The sequence below is a fragment of the Staurois parvus genome, unplaced genomic scaffold, assembly GCF_062004578.1.
Source record: "Staurois parvus isolate SC_StPar_1 unplaced genomic scaffold, SC_StPar_1.0 ptg001055l, whole genome shotgun sequence".
NCBI classification, from domain to species: Eukaryota; Metazoa; Chordata; class Amphibia; order Anura; family Ranidae; genus Staurois; species Staurois parvus.
Window position 1 is genome coordinate 282,510 of NW_028318851.1, and position 15,625 is coordinate 298,134.

A 15,625-nucleotide genomic window follows, 5' to 3' on the forward strand; every position below is an offset into this window, starting at 1 on the left:
TAACAAATGTAACAATTTCATTGAAAAGTGCAAATGAGAAACATTGTAACCGGCCAATGAGAAGTCAGATAAGAGGGACACAGACAGCAATAAAAACCTGACAGAGAGTCCAAACCTTTCCTGCTCCATTCAAAGCTAGTGAAAGAGTTTTTTGCTGGAGTTATATTTTTAGGGTTCATTCACACCAGGCGTGATAGGACGGTACTGGGCAGCCATTCCAGCACCAGACAAGGCAAAATGGCACCAGGCCAATCATACCACAGCAGAGCGACACAATCCACTCTCACACCACACTGCGGCCAATAGAACACTTTAATAAAATTCTTAAAAATGAGACGATGCGCGGCGCCACCACTGTCATCCTACAGCACGCCGGTGGCTGCAATCTGACGCAGCAGTGGGTGTGAATGGGCCCTTAGGCTTTATACACATGGTTGCACAGTGTGCAGAGCCCGCATAAGCAGGGGTGTATTTACCACAAGGCAAACAAGGCATTTGCCTAGGGCGGCATTTTTTAGGGGGGCAGCACTGCTTGATGGTGTATGCAGAGCCCGATTGTCATTCCAGGGGATGTCCAGAGCTGTGAAGGTGAGTGTCTTTCTGGTGGTGTTAGTGGAAGACTCTCTAGGGTGAGGGGGGATGGGCAGGAGCGGACTGACAACTCATGGGGCCCCCCAGCAATAGGGGATCATGGGGCCCCTGTGTCCTTGCCCAAACTCAAAAAAGCCTATGAAAATGGTACCAGGGGCATCTCATGAGGCCCTCTACTGACCCCGGGACCTCGGGCAGTGCCCGAGTTTCCAAATGGTCAGTCCGCCCCTGGGCAGGGGTATTGTTGGTCACTGTCAGGCTCTCTCCTCGAGTGAAGGGTGGGTATGGCTGGTGTCGGTCATTGTCAGGCTCTCTCTGCCTACGGCAGCACAAAACCTAAATACACCACTGTGCATAAGCATGCTCAGATATTCAGGGCGTACATCCATGCAGATGTGGGTGCGTTACACAGCCCCACCCGTGCATACCTGCAACCTCTAGTTCATCTCAGTGGGCAACTATGCTTGGCAGCTGCAGGCCCCAGGAGAAGACAGGCTCTGCATGCTGACGTCATAAAGTCCAATGTAGAACTCAGAGCCCTGCATTGAATGCGAAGATGTGGGGGGTGGCAGTCAAATGCTGCAGTGTGGGGAGGTAGGGGGAAAGTAGACTGGAGTGGAGGGGACAGGAGTAGAGTAGAGTGGAGTGGGGGGCAGGGGGGTGTAGAGTGGAGTGGAGGGGAGTAGGGGAAGGGGGAGAAGAGTGAGGGGGAGTAGAGTGGAGTGGGGGGGAGGGGAGTAGAGATGAGCAGGGGGAGTGGAGGGAAATAGGGGAAGGGGGAGAAGAGTGGGGGGGGGGGAGAAGAGTGGAGGGGAGTGGGAGGAGTACAGTAGAGTGGAGGGGAGTAGAGTGGAGTGCAGGGGAGTGGGGGTGGAGGGGAGTGGCAGAAGGGGGAGTAGAGTGGGGGGGTAGAGTGTAGGAGAGGGGAGTGGGGGGAGGTAGAGGTAGAGTGGAGAGGGAGTAGAGTGGAGTGGAGGGGAGTAGATCAGAGTGGGGGGGAGTAGAGTGGAGATGGGGGAGAAGAGTGGGGGGGGAGAGAGTAGAGTGGAGTGCAGGGGAGTAGATCAGAGTGGAGGGGAGTGGGGTGGAGGGAATGGGGAGTAGTGTGTGGAGTGGAGGGGAGTGGCAGAAGGGGGAGTAGAGTGGGGGGGTAGAGTGTAGGGGAGTGGGTGCAGGGGAGTAGAGTGGAGAGGGAGTAGAGTGGAGGGGGGTAGATCGGAGTGGGGGGGAGTAGAGTGGAGGGGGGTAGATCGGAGTGGGGGGGGTAGAGTGGAGTGGGGTAGATCGGAGTGGGGGGGGAGTAGAGTGGAGTGGGGAGTAGGGGAAGGGGGAGAAGAGTGGGGGGGGGGAGTGGGAGGAGTAGAGGGGAGTGGGAGGAGTAGAGGGGAGTGGGAGGAGTAGAGTAAAGTAGAGGGGAGTAGGGGAAGGGGGAGAAGAGTGGGAGGGGAGTGGGAGGAGTACAGTAGAGTAGAGGAAAGTGAAGTAGACGGGAGAAGAGTGGGAGGGGAGTGAGAGGAGTAGAGTAGAGGGGAGTAGAGTTGAGAGAGTAGAGTGCAGGGGAGTAGATCAGAGTGGAGTAGAGTGGGGGTGGAGGGAAGGGGGGAGTAGTGAGTGGAGGGGAGTGGCAGAAGGGGGAGTAGAGTGGGGGGAGATGGAGTGGGAGGGGAGTGGAGTGGAGTAGATCGGAGTGGGCGGAGTAGAGTGGAGTGTGGAGGAAAGGGGAGTAGGGGAAGGGGGAGAAGAGTGGGGGGGGGGGGAAGTGGAGGGGAGGGGAGTGGAAGGAGTAGAGGGGAGGGGAGTAGGAGGAGTACAGTAGAGTGGAGAAAAGTAGAGGGGAGTAGATCAGAGTGGAGGTGGAGGGAAGGGGGAGTAGTGTGTGGAATGGAGGGGAGTGGCAGAAGGGGGGAGTAGAGTGTAGGGTAGGGGAGTGGGGGGAGGTAGAGTGGAGTGTGGAGGAAAGGGGAGGGTGGGCAGTGGCGTGGATTGGAGGGGCGTAGAGAGGCGGTGGAGGGGGGGAGGGAAGGAGAGTAGAGCGCTTGATCAGGTAGTAGAAGTGTTTCCCTCTCCTAGACATTGATGGGTATTTACCATTAGTACTGCAGCCGAGTATTTTGCCTCTCACTGTCAATGGGTTTTCAACAACAAAAGGGTATTTGCATCTGATTGGTCGGTGTATTCTGGAGTTTCAGCGATAACAATTATCGGATAACTGAAGGTAGAGCTCCAGGCAAATCTTTCTTGGTTTTGGATGAAGCAGGGAAGGGCTCTAACCCTGGCAGTTGCTGTTTTCCTCTCACAGTCACATTGGGGAGATTTCTCTTCACTTCCCATCTTATAGCCACAACAGGAAAGTGAAGGAATCCTAGGTTGTCCCCAGATCTAGTGTCCCCATTGGTAGATTTCCCTTCTATTGCTGTTCTGGTGATAACCCACAATTTGGGCTTTCCTTTCATTCTGTGATAACATTCACCAGGAGGAGGGGGGGGACTTCTCAGCATAGATGGTGAATCTCCCTAAGGGGGGCACAGCTACGAATAGGAATCCCCCCTGTAGATACACATCCAGTTATTCCAGATACAAGGTACAACTTACATCCCCTCTTCAGATTGTATACATTGTTCTACTGAATATTTACTGGTTTAAAATTGCTCAGAGCCCCCCCCCCCAACTCACACATTGCAGGCAGCCTGTCACATGACCCTGTATGCCATACCAGTAGTAATGTTTTTCCACCACTAGAGGCCCCCCTCCTCTGCAGACATCATTGGGCCTCCCTCCCCCATTCACACACAGGACTGGTCTTCATAAACATGTCTGCCCTCATTTCCAGCCCTGCAGACACCTCCCTCTTCCCTCTGCCATCAGCTTCAGAAGGGAGGAAGTTCTGGGGAGGGGGTGGAAAGCAGGCTGCCTGTAGGCTGATGCTGATTGGCTGGAGGGCTGTCAATCAGGAGTCATGAGTGGAGGGGGCAGGAGATGGTGTAACAAAGGGCAGGGTGACAGCAGAGGGGCAGGCTGAGCTCAGGATCTGCAGGCTGACAGACATGAAGTGTGAGAACTGCACCAAAACGGTGAGAATTCCCCCCTAGAAAAAGGGGGATCAGGGGGACCCCATCTCTACCTAGGAAGGGGGGGCTGATCTGCTCCTCTGAGCCCCCAATGGACTGATCCCCCCCCCCCCCCCCATGGACTGATCCCCATCTTCCTGCATTGGGTGATGATGAGATCTGTGTTGTTACAAATGTTTCCTTTTTATGTTACATTGTTTCCTTTTATCTCCTAAATGTTTCTTTGTTTATAAATAGAAGGTTGTGGGCTTCCTGTCTGATGCACAGGACTCTCTGTACATGGCCCTGAGGGGGGCTCACAACTGTCATGTGTGCCTGGGGATTGTTACAGATGGATGGCCATACATTATACAACCTGATTGTACAATCTGCAGATCTACTATCCACCATGTACAATAAGGGGCTGTGTGGTGTCATGGAAGTGGATTGGATTAGATAGGTTCGTCCTCCTCCATATAGGGCAGTTTTAGTAGATTAAAATGAGGTTTTACAGGGATTGTACAACCAGATTGTGACGTGTATGGCCATTCTAAAACACCGTGCACACGATGAGAATATCTGGATATAACATTTATAGGTAAAGTTGATCCAGGGAATATCCGATTGCCTCTCCGGGGATCAGGAAGGAATCTTTCCCTGCAGGAGCAAATTAGATCATGCTTTGGTTTTTTTTTGCCTTCCTTTGGATCAACTGTGGGTGTAGGATTGTAAGGGGTTGTTTTTTTTTGTTTTTGTTTTTTTGTTTTGTTGTTGTACTAGATGGACAGTTGTTGTTTTTTCAGCCATACTAACTATGTAAATATGTTCCAATGTAACTATATGGGACGAATGATTGTGTGTTTTTATTTGTTTATTGGGAGTTGTTTTGTTTTTCGTTTTGTTCTCTTGTTGTACTGGATGGACAGTTGTTGTTTTTTTTTTTCAACCAGACTAACTATGTAAATATGTTCCAATATACCTACAGTTGTGTCCAAAATTATTCAACCCCCACTGAAATTGAGTGTTTTGGCCAGTTTGACATTGCTTTTGATCATTCAGTCATCTTGCTTACATTTACATTAAAGAGGCACTTGTAGGTCAGACAAATATAACATAACAGTTATAATGAAATAACCACAAATGTCTTTTCTGTGCTCACAGCATTATCAGTTTTATTCAACCCCCAAGTGACATTCAATCTTAGTACTTAGTACAGCATCCTTTTACAGTTATAACAGCTTTTAAACGTGAAGCATAGCTTGACACAAGTGTCTTGCAGCGATCTACGGGTATCTTCGCCCATTCTTCATGGGCAAAGGCCTCCAGTTCAGTCACATTCTTAGGCTTGCGCACTGCAACTGCTTTCTTTAAGTCCCACCAGAGGTTCTCAATCGGATTTAAGTCTGGTGACTGCGATGGCCACTCCAAAATGTTCCAGCCTTTCCTCTGCAACCATGCTCTAGTGGACTTGGAGGTATGCTTGGGATCATTGTCCTGTTGAAAGGTCCAACGTCTCCCAAGCCTCAGGTGTGTGACGGACTGCATCACGTTTCCATCCAATATCTCCTGGTACTGAAGAGAATTCATGGTACCTTGCACACGCTGAAGCTTCCCTGTACCTGCAGAAGCAAAACAGCCCCAAAGCATGATTGACCCTCCACCATGCTTCACAGTAGGCAAGGTGTTCTTTTCATCATAGGCCTTGTTCTTCCTCCTCCAAACATAGCGTTGATCCATGGGCCCAAACAGTTCTAATTTTGTTTCATCAGTCCACAGAACACTATCCCACAACTTTTGTGGTTTGTCCACATGGCTTTTGGCATACTGCAGTCGACTCTTCTTATTCTTTGGAGACAGCAAGGGGGTACGCCTGGGAGTTCTGGCACGGAGGCCTTCATTACGCAGTGTGCGTCTTATTGTCTGGGCTGAAACTTCTGTACCCACATCTGACAAATCTTTTCTCAGTTCCTCAGCAGTCACACGGGGACTTCTCTCCACTCTACGCTTCAGGTAGCGCACAGCAGTCGAAGTCAGCATCTTCTTTCTGCCACGACCAGGTAGCGTTTCAACAGTGCCCTTTGCCTTGAATTTGCGAATGATGCTTCCTAAGGTGTCTCTTGGTATGTTTAACATCTTTGCAATCTTCTTATAGCCATTGCCCTTCCTGTGAAGAGAAATCACCTCTTCTCTTGTCTTCCTGGACCATTCTCTTGCCTTCACCATGTTTGTAACCACACCAGTAAATGTCTAGAAGGAGCTGAGTATCACAGTCATTTTAAAGCTGCCTAATTGGTGCTTATTATGCTTGATTGCTGCTCGGTGACATCCACAGGTGTTTTCAATACCTGATGGAAAGCACCTGTATGAACCTCTGTTCTTCAGAGTGGTAGTCTTTAAGGGGTTGAATAATTGTGGCAATGAAGAAACCACATAAGAACCATTTACTACTGTATTACATAAACAATTGATGTCATTTTAGTTGCATTTGGGTAGTTACAACGTCCTTGTAGGATTTGATTCTGAATACAATTCCAAATGTACACTATAGTCCCTAAACCCCTTTACAGCATTGGGGGTTGAATAATTTTGGACACAACTGTATATCTGATGAATGATTGTCTGTGTGTTTTGTTTGTTTTTTGGGGTTTTTTTTTTTTTGTTTGTTTTGTGGGGGGGGTTTTTTTGTTTTTTTGTTTTTTGTTTTGTTTTCTTGTTGTACTGGATGGACACTTGTTGTTTTTTCAGCCAGACTATGTAAGTATGTTCCAATGTAATTATATCCCAGGAATGATTATCTGTGTGTTTTTGTTTGTTTTAGTTTTTTGGGGGTTTTTTTGTGTTTTGTTGTACTGGATGGACAGTTGTTGTTTTTTCAGCCAGACTATGTAAGTATGTTCCAATGTAACTGCATGGGATGAATGATTGTCTGTGTGTTTTTTTTTTTTTTTTTGGGGGGGGGGGTTGTTTGTTGTGTTTGTGTGTTTTTTTTTTTGTTTTTTTTGTTTTTTTTCTTGTTTTACTGGTTGTTGTTGTTCTTGTTGCACTGGATGGACAGTTGTTTTTTCAGCCAGACTATGTAAGTGTAGTGTGTGTATGTGTATATATGTGTGTGTGTGTGTGTGTGTGTGTGTATATATATATATATTACATAATCACACAATATACTACAGTAAGTATGTTCCAATGTAACTATATTGGACAAATGATTGTGTGTTTGTTTTTGTTGTTTTTTTTTTTGGGGGGGGGGGTTGCATGCTAGCCTCATATCGAAAACAAATAGGTTACAAAAATTCTCATCCCACAGAATAACAATTGGGAAGTGATGTCACGTATTTGTATTGTATTTTTGGATGATAACTGTCCTGATCTTAGATGAAAATCCTACAATCCGGCATCATACGGGAAACATTTTCCGTGCTTGACCCTTTTGAATAATTTCCTTCCAGTAAGTTAATGGGTTGCAGGAACAGGACATGTTGAACTATCGCTCATGCGGTTACTTAGAGTTGTCATACATGTTACAATCAGATCATACAATTGTTGGTAGTTTAACAAAAAAAAACGTTCTATAAGGACCTACCTAATCTAAGCGATCAATTTGTATCCAATCAGGCAGGGCCATGCATTACATAGTGGTTGTTCCAGCAAAATGAGTTTGTACAATCAGATTGGAACGTGATTTGTGGTGAAGCTTTAGGGTCATCTGGATTTTTATGGTCTGCAGATAAAGTTTACAGTGTGTGTTTGTGATCTTTGCTGCTGGTTTCCTTGTATAGAACGCTGCAGTAGGTTGGAAGTTCAGCCATTTTGTGTGTGTTTTGGTTTATTATTAGCCGGTTTTTGGCTGGCCATACACTATAAAATCAGATTGTACAATCTTCTTGAGATCTTCCAAAACTTTGACTAATCTAAACAATTTATTCAGTTGCTATCCAATCAGGCAGGCCATTGCTCTAGGAAGTTGATGGTAGATCTAAGGCTTGGTTCATAATGTGCTTTTGCATTTTTCCAGCATTTTGCAGGCCCTTTTTTTTTTTTGTTTTGTTTTGTTTTGTTTAGATTTAGTTTTGGTGTGGTGTTTTTTTTTGTTTTTGTTTTTGTTTTTGTTTTTTTTTTGTTTATTTGTTTAGTGGAATTTTTTTTTGTTTTTTTTGGGCTGGGCAGGAAGAAAACATGACAACAACACACTATATGTGTTTTTAGCAGTTTCTCCGTTGAACTTTTGTCTGTAACAAAACGCTGCTTTTTGCGTTTTTCAAAAAAGTCGCTGATCCTTTCCAAAAACGCAGCAGCTCAAAAAGCATAGATGTGAACGTGCTCCATAGGAAACAATGCTAAATGGACTGTAGTGTGTTTCTACAAAAGGCATTAAAAACCAGAGGTCATAAAGATTGTACAATCAGCTTGTATAGTGTATGGTCAGCTGTAGTGTTTGTATGTATGTTGTGGTGTGTGTTTTGTTTTTTTTTTGTTTTTTTTTTGTTTTTTAAATACTCTGCCATGCTAGAACAGTTGCTGGTCATTTTTACATATTTTTTTCCCCCTAAATTATTTAAGGAAACGTTTGTTTTGTTTTTTGTTTGTTTTTGTGTTTTGTTTTTTTTGTTTGTTTGTTTTTTTTCCCTAAATTATTAATGGAAACTAAAGCTGGCTATAGACGGGATGGATTTTGATCCAATGGGTTGCCCTGTTGGCCACCTCCCGCTTGACATCAAAGGAATGGAAGATTGCCAGCCAAATAGTACTTTCATCCAATCAGATGCAGCTGCTGCTCGGGTATTCTGACACTTGCTGGTGCCGGCTGGGGAGGGATTCGTCCATCCACACGGTCTAGCGATAGATCGATCTCAAGTTCCGCCCCATGCTGGTCTATGGCCGGCTTAAAGCAAATCTAAACGCAGGAACAAAAATTGATAGTACTGCATCTTACTGGTCTGGAGATGTGGTGGCTGCATTCGTTTTCATTTTTTTTTTCTCCCCTTTTAATCTAACCTGGTGATCCTTCCATGAACTCCCTTCCTCTATAAAGCCTGGTTCACACCTATGCAAGTTGCGATTGATGCATTTGGTGTGTTTTGCTGTGCGTTTTGCATTTTTTAACTGTTTTTTTTTTTTTTTTGCTTTTTTTTTTGCTTTTTTTTTTTTTGCCAATAGCAAAGTATTGAGTGCCACTCTGATACGACTTTACACTCTCTGGCACTCAGTCACATCAAAGTAGTACAGGAACCATAGCAAAGTCTTTGCAAAAAATTCTCATCACAGTCACACTCAATACTTCATTGGCAACCCCCCCCCCCCCCACCAGTGGTGTCCCTAGGGGGGTGCGGGCCGCACCGGGTGACACCATCACAGGGGGTGCAGGAGCAGGATGCCAGCACAGTGACAGCTGACCTTACCCTGGTGTAGCGGTAATATGAATATCCCATGAAGACATGTATCCTCTGAAGCAATTGCGCATGTGCCAGTTTCAGGCCTAAGAAGCCGACCGCTGGTTCTGGGCTAAATTCGGAGATCGGCTTCTTGGGCCTGAAACCGGCACATGCGCAATTGCTTCAGGGGATACATATCTTCATAGGATATTCATATTACCGCTACACCGCCACCGCTCCTTCTTCTATGGAGGGGTGACACCACGTGTTATGGCACCGGGTGACACCAAGCCTAGGGACGCCTCTGCCCCCCACACAAAACGTATCATAAAAGCATCTAAAGCACAACATTTGCGTTTTTGGTGCGATTCCGTTGAAGTCTATTGCACCAAAAACACAACCTGCCGCAGGGGGAACAAAAAAGAAAATGCGCAGATGTGAATGTGTCCATAGGAAACCATGCTAAATGAACTGTAGTGCGTTTCTGCAAAAAATGCCTTAGTCCTCATGCACACTGGACGTTTTTACAGTAGCTGTTTTGGGCGTTTTTGTTTCTTTTTGGGGGGGGGTGGGGGGGTTTCTACAGCCCATAAACTCCCCAGCATGTTATCCTATATGTCCATAGCAGGGGCATGTGGAAACTTGGGCACTACCCGAGGGCCCGGGGTCAGTAGGGGGCCCCATGAGACGCCCCTGGTACCTTTTTCATAGGCTTTTTTGCTTTTGGGCAAGGACACAGGGGCCCCATGATCCCCTATTGCCCGGGGGCCCCATGAGTTGTCAGTCCGCCCCTGGTCCATAGTGGGTTTCCAGAGTTTTTTTTAGCTGTAAAAATGCTCTAATGCAGCACACCAGCATTGTGGTGTGTTTTTTTTTTTTTGTTTTTTTTTGTTTTTGTTTTTTTTTAAAAATGTGGCTAAACGCTAATGCAAAACTTCTGAAAAACTCTTTACGCAGCTGACGCTAGTAAAACGGCCAGTGTGCATGGAGCCTAATTGTGACAACCATACCTAGCAACGTTGTCACCCTACAACTGAGAGTGTTAGGACTACATAACCCATTCTTGTCTCCATAACGGGGAGGTGTTTTGTAGTCCACAGGGAACAAGGCTACCTGATAACGACTGAGGGTGTTAATACCTCAAAACCCTCTTAGGACTACATAACCCATTATTTTCTCCATAAAAAGGGGGAGGTGTTTTGTAGTACACATGGAACAAGGCTACCTGATGACGTCCTCTACTCTATGCCTCTGGACTGTTATCGGCTCACAAGTTTGCTGGCTGGGTGAATGGGTTTGAAACCAAAAGAAGGCATGCAATAAACGAGACGTTTATTGTATACAGACAACCAAACCCCTCCACGTGTGCAGTCGCATGTTCCTTTGTACGTATGTATGTAGCCCTGAGGACATAGACAGAAGTGTATGTACACCCCAAGGCCTCGTTCACATGGGGCATAATGCAGCGTACATCTGCTGTGCGAGGGCTGTGTGTGCGCCCACATTGGGATGCCCAGGTGCTCTGTACATCCTTGTGCATGTGGTCCTATTCATGTCAATTGGGATGCAGAAGCTGCATGGACGCAGGTTCTATTCGCAATTTGACAACTGTGCATTCGGGGATGGTGCACGCAAATTAGGAGGAGCAGTGGCTGCCTAAATTACCACCAATGGAAATGCCTGCATGGGGATGCATGGACCTCCTGTGCATCCCCCGGGTGGGCAAACTGTAGTACACCCATGTGAATGAGGCCTTACTTGCCTCCCTTTGGTCTGGTAAGTATGCCATGAGTGTTTGTTATATCTAGTTGATACGTTGAAAAAAAAACACAAATGTTGATTCTGCCAGAAATCTGTGCTAACTGTTATCAGCTACCTTGTTCCCAGCAATCTGTGAATTACAAAACACCCCCCCCCCCATCCCCTTTACGTTACTGAGATGAGGGGGAGGTGTTCTGTAGTCCTAATTCCCTTCCTGTCTTGGGATGACAACGCTGATGCTCCTGCACTACAAGTAAGCATTGTCACCCTAGAACAGGAATGTTGTTACTGGCAGGATCAGCAGATGAAAATAAAGAGAAGAGGAGGTCATTTCCACCTGGCAGTACTCAGGTCATTGGTTCAAATCTCAACCACGGCACCACCTGCCTGGAGTTTGCATGTTCTCCCTGTGCCTGTGTGGGTTTCCTCCGGGTACACCGGTTTCCTCCCACACTCCAAAGACATGCTGGTAGGTTAGTTGGCTCCTGTCTAAATTGGCCCTAGTATGTGTATGTATGAATGTGAGTTAGGGACCTTAGATTGTACACCCCTTGGGGGTTAGGGACCTTAGATTGTACGCCCCTTGAGGGTTAGGGACCTTAGATTGTACGCCCCTTGAGGGTTAGGGACCTTAGATTGTACGCCCCTTGAGGGTTAGGGACCTTAGATTGTACGCCCCTTGAGGGTTAGGGACCTTAGATTGTACGCCCCTTGAGGGTTAGGGACCTTAGATTGTACACCCCTTGAGGGTTAGGGACCTTAGATTGTACACCCCTTGAGGGTTAGGGACCTTAGATTGTACACCCCTTGAGGGTTAGGGACCTTAGATTGTACGCCCCTTGAGGGTTAGGGACTGATGTGAATGTAATAAAATATATATATAAAATAATTTTACAGGGCTTGACACATTTGCTTTGAATCCAGGAGCCAGCTAAAAAAGTTGGGACAGGAGGTGTGTGTGTGTGGGGGGGGGGGGGGGGGCACTGTCACACACATCTTAGGAAGCACCAGTCCTCCCAGCTCTCACCTGTCCAGCAGCGGCCCCTGCAAATGGTGTCAGTGGAGATGATCTGGTGGTAGGAGGGGTAGCTGAGCCTGTGTCCTCCTGGTTGTTGTGGTCGATGGGGGAGGGGGTTGGCACCGTGCTGGAGATGGGGGGGTGTCCGCTGTCACACTGGTGGGGGGACTTGGTGGTCCCAAAGACTCTGGTCTGCATATAGTGCTCCTCCAGGGGAAGCAGTGTGTGTTGGTGGCCACTGCTGTCACGTTGAAGGTGGGCTCTGGCGTGCTGCCCTCTGAACACTTGTCCATTGCCGCATCAGTGGTATGGATGGGGTGGTTGATTCAGAGGGCAATGGGCTCTTGGGGGGTGGTATTGGTTGTGTCCACTGGGGGGGCCAGCTTACATAGGACTGTGTGGTGGCTTCGGGGAATTTCTTTGCCTGGGAGAGGTGTGCCTCAGGGAGCTCTGCCTGGACTCGGGGAAGGATGGGGGGGCAACCCCGGGGGTCCCTGGGACACTGTGCTGGGCTTCACTCTATGGGGTGGGGAGAAGAGCCAAGGATGCAGGGTGGGAAAGTGTGGGCTGGCAGGGCCCAGGTGCCTGGGATTTGTCGAGCCCTCTCTCTGTGTGTGTGTCCTTATGCAGACGCACATGGATTCCTTTAATTCCTAAACTTGGTTCAAACACGTGCAAGCATTTTCAGTGCGACTCCACCCCCCCCCCGCCCCCCCCTTCATGTGCTGCATGTGGGGCAGCCCGTTCAATCTGCAATATGCATGAGAAACCCATTAACAGAGTCCTGGACCCTTTTCCAGAATGGTGCTGCACCAAAACGCATGATGCTGCCACACCATGGACATTGGTACACGCAGTAGGCTGGAAGTTCAGCCATTTCACATGTGTTGTGTGTTTTTTATTTGTTTTGTTTTTTTTTTTTTCATCGCTGTGATCAAAAATGAACATTGATATGAACACATTAAATTCTAAATGATCATTAGAAACCTCTATCTAATATGAATATCTGATTTGGCTCGCTCCTCTTATTCCTCAACCCGGTCTTGTGGCCGTCTGTGTCCCCTCTGGGCGGATTCTACCTCCCTGGTGACTATTGCCCCTGAGACAAGAAGTCCCCTTTTAACGGAATTATTACTTTAGGGTGGAATGGCCAATATATAAGAGAAGCTGTTGGTTGTTGGCCAATTCCAAGGGGTGGTGCCTGGACAAGGTCATCCAGCACCCAGGGCGAAGATGGCAAACTGCACTCCCCCCCCCTTCATTCACCATGTGCAAGCTTACAGGATCCTACGTCCAGCAGTCACTCGACTTGTCAAAATCCCTGCCGCTGTCACTACTCCTGCCAGCCTTGTAACAGACGAAAGGCGCCCCCATCCCTGCAGTAAACCACTGCGCCCAGGGCAGCTGTCCCTCCTGCCCACCCCTTGTCTCAGCCCTGCCTATGGGCCATTCAGGGACAACAACCATCAGCCCATGACAGGTTCTCTTTGTCGTGGTCTCCATTCCACACTGGCTGTTTCCTGTTCTCTGTGCAGTAAATGGACGGATAGAAGTCTGTTATTTCACTGGAGGGATTTCTCATGGTCAGCTCCTCCCAACTGCTGGAGGAGAAATGCCTCTCACTACAACTATTAATGTCAAGGTCTCGGGGACAACAACAAGAGGAGGGGAGGAAAGAGCAAATATTATGAAATACTGCCCATTATTTTTTTTCCTACCTACCTTTTATTTTTTTTTTATTTTTTTTTTTTTAACTTCCTGGTCAATTCTATATTTACTTGCCATCAAATGTTACATCCAAGTATTAAAACCTTAAAAATCCTGAACGACTTTTCCTACAGGTTGTGTACACGTCTTATAAAGTCGTATTTATGTGTCATATTCCCACAAGCTGATAAAGGAATGCTTTGGAGGTTTTTTCCATACAGTAAGACACAATGGATTCTGTTGTCGGCTGTCTTTTAGCACAGGAAGGTCTTTGGAGATCCCAGTGGGCGATAGATGAGTATGCCAACAAAATGAAAAGCTTTCACAAGGGAGTGTGTGAGAGTTGGGGTTACAGGGAAGGGTCATAGTTACAGGGGTAATCTGTGTTGGACTTACAGGGAAGGGTTGGTGTTGAGATTTCAGGAGGGTCATTGGTTTTTGTTATATGGGTCATCAGTGCTGGGGTTACACAGAAGGGTCGGTGCTGGGGTTACACAGAAGGGTCATTGTTACTGGGATCATCGGTGTTGGACTTGCAGGGAAAGGTCGGTGTTGGAGTTGCAAGGCAGGGTCGGTGTTGGACTTGCAAGGCAGGGTCGGTGTTGGACTTGCAAGGCAGGGTCGGTGTTGGACTTGGAAGGAAGGGTCCGTGTTGGGGTTACAGTGAGGGTCATTATTCATGTTACTTGGGTCATCAGCGTTGGGATTACAGAGATGAGTTGTTGTTGGGGTTACATGGAGGGTTTGTATTGGGGTTACAGGGAAGGGATAGTGTCAGGGTTACAGGGAAGGGTCATTGTTACAGGGATCATCTGTGTTGGACTTGCAGGGAAGGGTCATTATTGTTGTTACATGGGTCATCAGTGTTGAGGTTACAGGGAGGGCTTGTATTGGGGTTACAGGGAGGGGTCAGCATTCGTGATACAGGGAAGGGTCATAGTTACAGGGGTGATCTGTGTTGGACTTACAGGGAAGGGTCGGTGTTAGGATTCTAGGAGAGTCATTGTTTTTTTTGTTATATGGGTCATCAGTGTTGGGGTTACAGAGATAAGTCATTGTTGGGGTTACAGGGAGGGTTTGTATTGAGGTTACAGGGAAGGGACAGTGTTTGGGTTACAGGGAAGGGTCATTGTTACGGGGGTCATCGGTGTTGGTGTTACAGGGAAGGGTCAATTTTGTTGTTACAGGGGCCATCATTGTTGGGGTTACAGGAAGGGGTAATATTGGGGTTACAGGGAAGAAATGGTGTTGGGGTTACGGGGGGGTCTTTGTTGTTACAGGGGGTCATAACTGTGGTAACAGGAAGGGTCAGTATTTGGGTTACAGGGAGGAAATGGTGTTGGGGTTATGGGGGGGGGGGCATTGTTACAGGGGGTCATCATTTTTGGGGTTACAAGGAAGGGTTGGTATTGGGGGGGTTGGCATTGGGGTTATGGGGGGTCGGTGTTGGGGTTACAAGGAGGGGCGGTATTGGGGTTACAGGAAGGGTAATTGTTGGGGTTACGGGAAGAGATAGTGTTGGGGTTAAGGGGGGGTCATTGTTATATGGGTTAATGTTGGGGTAACAGGGAGGGTTGGTATTGGGGGGGTTGATGTTGGGGTTACAGGGAAGGATTGGTATTGGGGTTACAGGGGGTTGATGTTGGGGTTACAGGGTGGGTCGGTATTGGGGTTACTGGAAAGGAATAGTGTTGGAGTTACAGGGAAGGGTAATTGTTGGGGTTACGGGAAGGGATGGGGTTAAGGAGGGGGGGTTCATTGTTATATGGGTTAGTGTTGGGGTTACAGGGAAGGGGGATGGTATTGGGGTTACAGGGAGGGTCAGTTTTGATGTTCTAGGGAAGGGTCTGTGTTGGTCTTTCTGAGAGGGTAGGTGTTAGGGTTGCAGGGGATTTTAGTATTAGAGGGATGGTTTATATGAGTGAGTTGTGTGGGTTTTTTTTTGTTTTTTGTTTTTTTTTTTGTATCGATTTTTAAATCTCACTTTTTTTTTTTTCTTGTAGTTAAACAGGAATCTTTAAATTTTTTTCTTTATTACATTTCTGTAATTTTTATCACTAAATTTAAATATAGAATTTGCCGACGTTCCCTGATAGTGACTATGAAAATAATGGGAGGTACTTTTTTAATTT

At 47.1% G+C, this 15,625-nt stretch overlaps 1 protein-coding gene across 1 annotated transcript in view; it reads left to right on the forward strand.

Moving 5' to 3' along the window:
* The first annotated feature begins 3,538 nt into the window (after nt 1-3,538).
* The window catches only part of NARF (nuclear prelamin A recognition factor), a 38,459-nt gene continuing 26,372 nt past the window's right edge, over nt 3,539-15,625 (forward strand). The window contains exon 1 of the mRNA XM_089658181.1: nt 3,539-3,662. Within this exon, the coding sequence (XP_089514307.1) occupies nt 3,636-3,662 (27 nt within the window). The 5' untranslated portion in view covers nt 3,539-3,635. The remainder of the gene's footprint in view (nt 3,663-15,625) is intronic.